The 9,257-nt window shown below is 39.4% G+C and overlaps 1 protein-coding gene across 1 annotated transcript; it reads right to left on the minus strand.

Annotated features, from left to right (window-relative positions):
• Nucleotides 1-2,395: 2,395 nt before the first annotated feature.
• LOC149213636 (uncharacterized) lies at nucleotides 2,396-5,642 on the minus strand. Its single transcript, XM_089392066.1, has 3 exons — nucleotides 4,930-5,642; nucleotides 4,276-4,715; nucleotides 2,396-4,048 (listed from the first exon to the last, which is right to left on the minus strand). The coding sequence occupies exons 1-3, from the start codon at nucleotides 5,635-5,637 to the stop codon at nucleotides 2,473-2,475; spliced, it is 2,724 nt and encodes a 907-aa protein (XP_089248192.1). The 5' UTR covers nucleotides 5,638-5,642; the 3' UTR covers nucleotides 2,396-2,472.
• Between the last annotated feature and the right edge of the window lie 3,615 nt (nucleotides 5,643-9,257).

Here is a 9,257-nt window from a genome sequence, read left to right on the forward strand (position 1 = left end):
TGGTGTCATTGATCTTCATGCTTTTGATTTGATGATTGCTTGATGAGAAGAAGATAAAAGAAAAACATAAAGAAAGTTAATAAGAACACAAGAATATCACAAGTAATTTTCAACACAAGAAAATCCTTCTGCTTTTCTGATTTTCTAACATGATCCACATCATGTCAATAGGGAAAGCAAAGAATATTGGGTAGTACACTACATGCATAGAGAAACTGCACCACTTTTGCATCCACCTCATCCCTTCCACCAATATCAAGGAAAATTGCCCTGACAGATTCCCAACCACAGCAAAGCAGCTAGAGACTTATCCAAAGATTTTTTCTTTCAACCTCAAATGTTAGGAGTATCCCTCACTCCTTCCTCTCCCCTAAGATCATGCAACCAGATTCTCAAAAAGTGAACCAGTGCCCCCCTCACCCTCCTCACCGTCTGTTATCAGACTTGGGCATTTTTGACATCATGGACCTCATGTTCAGCTCTCTCTCTCTATGGGCTCTTCACCAGGCCACTGCTACGATTTTCTACACGTTCATGTTCATGGGGATGCCCTAGTGTTTGCATTTTTCATTACCTCATTTTGGTTATATATATATATATTGAATTAGATTTAGCTTTACTAGAAGTGGCATTTGCACTCCCACATTGTACTCTTACTGGATGTATCCTCTAGTCCCATTGACCTACTTTTGTGATTATTCGTTGGACATTAATAAAATTATCTTATCTTATTTTAATTTTATCTTTTAAATCCAACCCCTACATGTCCTGAGGTTCCACTAGATTGAGGGCATACAAATGCAATGCCACCAAATCTAGGTGATGTGTCAAATTGAGCCTTTGCTTTTTTTACCATGCATTATTTCTGCAGCTTCCTCTAAATTGATGTATTTTTATCTTTCTTTCTTTGATACCTAACTCCCTCTAAATTGATGTATTTTTATCTTTATTTCTTTGATACCTAGTTTCCTCTAAATTGATGTATTTTCATCTTTATTTCTTTGATACCTAAAGGAAAATTGAGATCTTATTAGCACCCTTCTTGTCATCACTCATCAATACACAAAAAGATGCCTCACACGGATATATGAATTAATATAAAGCTTTCCTTAATAACGATCATGCTTACAAAAATTTAGTGGTCCCCCCCCCTCAAGTTTTGTCACAAACTTCCAGAAGGGTGTGAATGAAGGTTTTTCAACAATCATTAACACGTTCAACCCCTTAGAAAAATTCCTCATCTTCATATCATGGTCACTATGAGAATGACCACTTTCATCTTCTTTCCTCTCATCCCTACCAACACCATGAAAATCAAAAATGAAACCATAAAGTGCATTCTCCTCAAGTCTTCAAAGAACAACCTGCAACAAAATGAGGGAGAAGGCAAGGGAAAGAGGAGAAAAGGAAAAATCCACAAACAAACAACACAAGGATATACAAAAAACAAAGAATAATGGGCTTTGGGCTTAACTCTTTAGCTGTCTAACTATTTTCAACAGTAGATTGTATCCTTTTTTCTCTCCTCCGAGTTCTCACAAATTTGCCTTCCTCGAAAACCAACAAGAAGACCAAACTACCCCTCAATCTCAAGAACACAAAGATGAATGTAATTAAAAAAATAGTGGCGGAGAAGTGCTTTCGTTTCCCCCATGAGTTTACCCTAAACCTCACCTAGGTCCCACCATTAAGAGATAATTAAAAAGAAAAAGGAAAAACTCATTTTTGGACTTTTCAGTGGGAGCGTTCAGGCGAGCCAGTGGGCACACTTCCTGCTCCGGAAATGTCCCAGGATGTGTGCCAGAGAGCCCTGGAGCATGCTTGTAGGGGCACTCCCTGGACACTCCCACTAGAAACACAGTTCTGAAGTGGGAATGACCCCTGGGAAGACGCTCCCAGTAACACTAGCATTGAGGACTCTAGGGATGACATGTTAGCCAAAAAATGAAATCTGATCAAATAAATCATGGCATGGATTGGATTAGAGACAGAGATGCAAGAAGTCCTGATTCCATAGGAAATGTCCTATAAGTTCATCAAAACAGGGAGCAACAATACATAACCCGTCTACCTAAGTTCCCTTTAATGGAAACAAACGCAGTTCTTATTATATAGAGAAGGGCAATTTCTTCAAGGCACAAAAAATGCCAGGCATGTTTATGATAATTAAAACATTAAAGCTTTAAAGGGGCAGAATAAGATCACTGAACGCTTCAGACATATTTCACTACATGACAACTAAATTGCTTCACTATAACCCGAGGACCACAAACCCCTCAAAACCTCGAATCTCATCCATTGATATTATACAAGATTCATAAGATAAGCTGCAATAATACATTTTAAACGGAATTTTCTTTGAAAGGATAAATAAGACATCCTGTATGCTGCTGGCTTGGATCAAAAACTGAACACAAAAAATGTAATTAGCTGATAAACAATAGATAACACACAGCTGAGAGAGAATGCATGTCATCTAAAGGCTAAAGCTTCCAAATACTCATCCATGTAAGCAAGGCATGGCCAGTGATCTGTCCTGATCCGAACCAAAGTTGACAAATTGCCTACCTCCATCTTTAGAAGTAAGTGGAAGCGAGGGGGGAGAAAAACAAGAACAAAGAAACAACCAATGTTTCTTTTTGCAATCTCAAATGAATCATCACCATTTGTATCATCTTCTAAGTATTTCAGCTGAAGGGGACTTTCTTCAATGAGGCCATTTCCTTCATCAGATGGATTTGCAGACTCTTCATCTTTCCAGATAACATCCTTGATAATTCCATCATCCTTCACAATGTTGACAAGGTTATAACCACTTACCGCCACGACAAAAGGGGCCAAAAAGTGTTCCACAGCTTCAATTACAAAATTTGATTGAGCTTCTAACAGCTTCACTGATCCAGTACCATGAATTGCAACAACCCCTTTACCTCCTTTAAGTGGGAATGTCTCTCGGCCAATATTCTCTGGATTCTCACAGGCTTCCCACAATGCATTGAACAAAGTAAAGTAATACTCTGCAACTGCACCTTCTGAAACATCATCAGGAACAGGAGACTTCACAAAGAGATCTTCTATACCAACTGGAATACTTTGAAGTTGACCACGAATACTCTGCCCATCCTCCCCGCTGGCTTCAATATGTGCATCAATATGTGCAGGCACTGGCTCTCTAGGCTCTAATTCAATCATCACAGACTCTTGAAAGGCTTCTTTCTCTCCCCCCACAAGACTACTTTGTGTGTCTCTCTCAGTATTACCTAGAGAGTGCTGCCCCTTTGCTTCTGTATCTGTCTCCATAAAAGGTTGTCTATCTTGCACTCGCACCAAAATCAAATTTTCATCCTGGGAAGTATTTGATAAATTTGGATCAATTTTTCCTGGAGGCTCACTCATAAGGAAAGGTATGTGAACTGATGGTATTCGTCCATACTGATCAGAAGCAGAAAATGTGAGGATAATAGCATAAAGTGCAGGCCACGAATCCTCACTATTTGACTGTGGAGTCTTAAAAGAATCATCTTCCTCAGCTGGATACCTTGCTTTGGAGTTAAAACTAAGTTTGCAATGGACCTTAATTTTCAAGCCTTGCCCATGACGAAAATCTGGGACTGCAGAAAAATGGCTTCGTAAAATTCCCAAAATCCAGGAGATCTTTGAATCCATAACACGCAAAGGTTCTGGCCCTTTCAAAATTTCATCATTAGGAACAGCTTTTATGTCAGTGCCTTCTTTGGACTCTGCAATGGCCATTATAGGCTCTTCCAGATTTATGTTTTCTTGATTTAAGATCTCAATTTTTCCATTTATACCTGAATTGATCATAACCAGGGACCATGACTGTTTAACAAGAAGAGGAGTGACCCTCGAAAGATGAATATAAGTGGACAACTTTTCTTTCTTAACATTGGGCGGTGCTCGGGGAGATGGTGTGCGGAAAAAAGAGGAGAGTTGTGGGGCAGAAGAATCATCCGGCAGCTGTTCTCCAATGTTTAATATATGCCTGAGTTTGTTGCCAGGAATAGAAATCAGCATTCGTAGATAGATCCTGCATAAAGTATTAGAATGTAAGTGACTGCTCCCAAAAGTACTCTTAGAGCTAATTTCAAACGCACGTTGATATATACTATATACATCCTAAGCAAATCTACAAGATAAGGATTCAACACCATGTGCATTTCTCTGATAGCAGTGTCTTCAACTTTAAATATAACCAACCTAGAACCAAAGCTCATTGATTGAGTCAATTCTGCGCATTTTAAAAATGTTCCGTACCTTGCACTATCACGGATCTCCAAGTCTGGAAAGAAACGAGAGAGAAAAGCCAGAAGACGAGACAAGACAAGGAAAACCCTTGAACTATGGTGATGCATGAGCACAGTCCTACAAATGCCTAGCACTTTACTTCCTTGAGACCATGACCTTAAACGAGTCTCTGGGTCATAATTCTTTACAAGAATCACAATATACAAGGTCAGCAATTCCAGCAAGCCCCTAGGAGGAATACAACTGCTTTGGGCAATTCTATCAAAAATTGGAAAATATGCTGACAAGCGGCGATCTGGAACCAGCTTTGACAGCAAATGCCCATTTAATATTTGAAGAAGACACTCTCCCAAGCCCCTATGTGAATCACAATGTATAAATCGATCTATAAGAGAGAGGATCCTAGGAACCAACTTCCTGAACTCCAATGCTGTATCCACTAATATACTCTGCACACATTCCAAAAATAAAATCAGTTTCACTACTTCAAACGCATACATGTTCAACTTATTTGGATAACAACTGACTTTGTTTAATATGCATGTCGACTATGATGATAGAAAGATAAAAGGCTCTAAGTCAAAGTAAGTATCTCATAGAGTCTTAGTCAAAAGTATGTATCAGTAATCATCCAAGGAATTAATCAAAGATATAGAAACGTGCCTGCAATGTCTCAAACATGGTAGACTGTGTGAATACATGAATGGACGATTCATCAGTACCAGGATGTGGAGTTGACATTGTCAAGAATCTATGCAACATGCGGAAAGCCAACCTTGTCTCCGTGCTCCAAGGAGGCAGCCATCTGAAAGCTGAAACACAAACTATTCCATCATTGAAAAGTTTTCCTGCAGTTATTTCTCTCGTTTCTGTTGCATCAGGGCCATCACTTTTCAAAACTGACCATTGCTCTGTTGCGATTAATGTATCGGGCCCAGTGGCAGAATGATGGCGGGTATCTCTCAGAGATGGATCAAAATCAACTGCGCAATATGCAAGAGCGTCTAGTTTTATGGCCTTCAATGAAAGCGGATCAAAAACTGATGGGTATAATCCAGAGGTCATATAGATGAGCAACGATTTTCTTTCCCTCTGTAGAGAAAGACTCTCCAAGCCGAGTATCCAGTGAATAGCGAGCAGGCGGACAAAAAGAGGTTGAGATACCTCCTTAGATATTAATATTAAGCGTCTAAAAATATTTTTGTCTTCCCCATCAAAAGAATCCAGAAAACGAGTAAATATCATCAAAACAAGGTGACAAAGAACAGGATCATAAGAATATATCAGACCAGAGAATTGCACCTTCAAAAGTGAAACTTGCAGCCCCAATGCAGCTGTGACATCCACAAGATTTGAGACAAATTCTAACATCCCACATGACGTCAAAATCTAAGGATGCTCGAGGAGAAATGCCATTACTCTGTGAAACTCCTTTAGATTTGTCGGTGACAATTCCCTGGATGGAATAGATATCATTTCTTCCCCTGCTAAAGAGGCCCCTAGAAAGGGTGGAACATTGAAGGGCACCAGTGGTACAGATGTCGATAAAATGGATGTTGCCAACCCTGCCACCCTTGAGCCAGGTGACGAAGTATACATATGGAAAGCGAGATTGTGAATGACCGTAGTGAGGAGAAGAATGTAGCTCTTCGCAGCATGAGTTCTCTCACTCTGGCACAACATTAACAGATGCCCTGCATATGCATAGAGTAAGCATGGATAATCCTTCTCCAATTGCCTCAAACATTCACAAGCGATCGCTCTGGCTTGTCGATCCACCCCATGATTTGGCCTGTTGATCACCCCCAGCAACAGTTCAACCAATGCTTCCAGATGGTGCAACGCTCTGTGAAGACTATCGGCCACAATCATTACCGAAGTGGCTGCCACCATCATTTGTTCTTTCAGAACATATGTTACTACAGCGCCATCTGCAGGTGCCTGGACAACAGCCTTCAATGCCTCAACCACACTACCCAGACCCTCATCAGCATCCGCATCCGCAATAATAATATCAGCATTCTCCTCAACAAAAGTAATCAATTGGGCTTTTAAAGGAAAATCCTTCCTGACAACAGTGTAGAGTGCCAGTTCTAGGATGGCGAGGCCGGGGTATAGAGCTAACCATTTCCTCTGATATCCAGCTTGAAAATCATCAATCATCAACTCCCAATCCTGCCATGAAAGCTGTTTTCCCACCTTATCCATTCAATCCAACTTCAGAAATCCCCTAACGAACAATAAATCACATGGGCACCAGAAATTATTCAAGCCTGACCGACCAAATTCAACCCCAGCCCTAATTCTTTTTCTGCATAAACAAATTCAACCTCATTGCAGATTACGACCATTGGAATCGAATTAACCAGATCATCATTCAGTTTCAGAAATCCTTTTAACAGGACCGAGGGAAAGAGTAAATAATATCTGCAAATAAAATTACTAGTAAATACTATCTGCAACGATTTCTGATATCAATAATGCCACATATAAATTTAACTTCAATCCAGGTGCGATTTGATTTTAATGAAATGTCACAAGTATAAGGGGGGAATTGCAGCGCAGAATTTTTGTACGAAATTCTGCCCTAGATATCGTCTCGTTAGTCTGTTAGCAGAAGAAACGCGAACGCCCTCCACGCTCTCGAGACGCAACAGTTGATCAGCAATGGAATAGACCTGGTTAATTTGTTGTGACATTTTACATCCATTATTTAAATATAAATTAATTCCCAAAAAAAGGCTTTAGCGAGAATTTTTTATTTTATTATTATTATTATTTAATTTTAAGTTAATAACTCTCCTAACTGATATCAATTTTAGTAAATTGGTGTGGAGAAATTTTTATCAGTGAGATAAGGGATCCATTTTCATGGTCTATAAAAATATATAATATTTTATTTTTTTTATTTTGAACATATAATTTTTTAGGGGGAAACACATGTTTTTAATCATTAAGCTCACTCAAATTATATATTAAACCCACATTAATATATTGTTGTTAATAAATTTATTAATTTTTCATAGAGATTATATTTAAGGTTATAATTTTCATTTTTCAGTAAATAAAAATAAAAATTTTAATCTTGGATCCGGGTGTTGTGGCTAACATCGTCAACACCTAATTTCCTCATGACAACTCACACCAGGGCATTAATGGCGGGGGAATAGTGGTGGTTCCCACCCTCCACATTACCATTAACAGTTTATGGAGGGATGTCTCGATGACAACACGATTGCATTCAATTTAGCCTAGGAATATGAAACAAGAAAAATTGGGTGGGGAACTCTCAATTGGGCATTTGCAGTGATGGTAGAACAAGAGAATTGCGTACCAACTGTGAATTCCACAGCGATAGGAGGAATGCCATGGTACAAGAAAGAGGTTGGCCCCAACGTGGAGGTAAAGGAAGAGGTCATTTGCCTTAGACTTTTTGGCACGGCCCAGGTGTAGACAAATATGATGAAGACCTCCCACTTCATATCTGACGAATGGTAATTGAAATGAAGGTTGAACAAACTGGGAATACCGGCGATAGACAACAGCCCTACACAATTTGCTTGGAAGGCATCTTTGTGACCAAGAGGTTATTCTGAAAGTGACATAAAATTGTATCATTGATCTCGATTTTCACCTAGTCTAGGCAATGGTTGCACTAAGCATCATCGTTGAAGCACCTGGCATCAAGTTCCCCCCTCCTCCTATGCCCCCTATGACTTCCAACTCCTTGGTCAATCAGGGCTCTTTGCGTCCTTCCTCCTAGTCGGACTCGAGCCTTCTCAGCACCCATCCACCCAGTCAAAGGACGTCGAAGTCAGCCAATCATGGACAAAATATTACTAAAGATTTTGGTCCTTTGAACAAAAAGAGGAACGAGTGCAACTCTAATCATCCGGTTGTTGCTGCTGACGAGCCAAGAGATGCAACTTCGCATCATGTTGAGGACACCTCCAAGAGTCAAGCTACTGTAGAATTGGAAAGACCGGATTGGTTATGAGAGGGACAAGAGAACCTAATCGGCTAATTGTCAGAATGCACAGAAGCGCCACCAGAGACCAGGAAAGAATTTGTCAGTTTCCTTTGACTTTTTTGCTTACTCACTTTGTTTTAGACGTCAAAAATTCGCTTTAATACTCTCAGGTAAACCATCTTGTTTCCCATGCTTGGGCAGATGGTCTTTCCTTGGCTCACACCCTATTTTTGTTGATTATGCTCAAGTTGGACAAGGTTTGTAGATGTTCTTTCATGCTTGTACAATCTATAAGTTTCCAGTAATATAATGCATTCTAGCTCAAAAAAAAACACTTTTTTTTAACTGGAACTAAGGATTTTCATTAATATAATATAAAAGATATTACATTGAAGGCAAATATGCAAACATTGCAAGAGATAGCAGCATTGAAGTAAACATCTGCTCCAAAACTACAGTAAGCAACAGCACCCAAAAAACCACAGTGCCAGCTACCCACAAACTGAAATAACAAAACTAAAGACTCGAACAATGTGTAAGGATAGAGTCCTGAACTAGCCATCCAAAACCACAATGTAACATCCCCGGGTTCAAAATCCATGTAATAAAGTTAATAAAGGCAAAATAAGGCCAAGGTCATGGGACACGTATTCCAAGTTGAATGTTGGGCAAAACATCGTGGAGGGTGTTCATTTGGTTTATTATGGCTAAGGGGAAATTGGCAAAGGCTTTGGAAAGGCAAGAAGCATTAATTGGCGTTTTATTTATGAAAATAATGGAAATTAGGAGAAAAGGAAGGTGAAAGCTCACAGGTTGCATGTGAGGAGGAAAATGAAAGAAAAATAATGAAATTGAATAAAATAGAGGCCTCATTAATAAAAAGGTTTTTGAGGATCAATTCACAGCTTTTGTCAATTTTAGCTTAGAGCTCTCTCTATTCTCTCTACTCTCTCATACTCTTGCACACTTAGAGCATTCTTGGAGCACTCTAGCTTTGGAGAAAGGAAGGCAAAGGAAGGAC

This window comes from Pinus tabuliformis, chromosome 1_1 (genome assembly GCF_031772625.1).
Source record: "Pinus tabuliformis cultivar Carrire ecotype Pingquan chromosome 1_1, CPIR1, whole genome shotgun sequence".
Lineage (NCBI taxonomy): Eukaryota > Viridiplantae > Streptophyta > Pinopsida > Pinales > Pinaceae > Pinus > Pinus tabuliformis.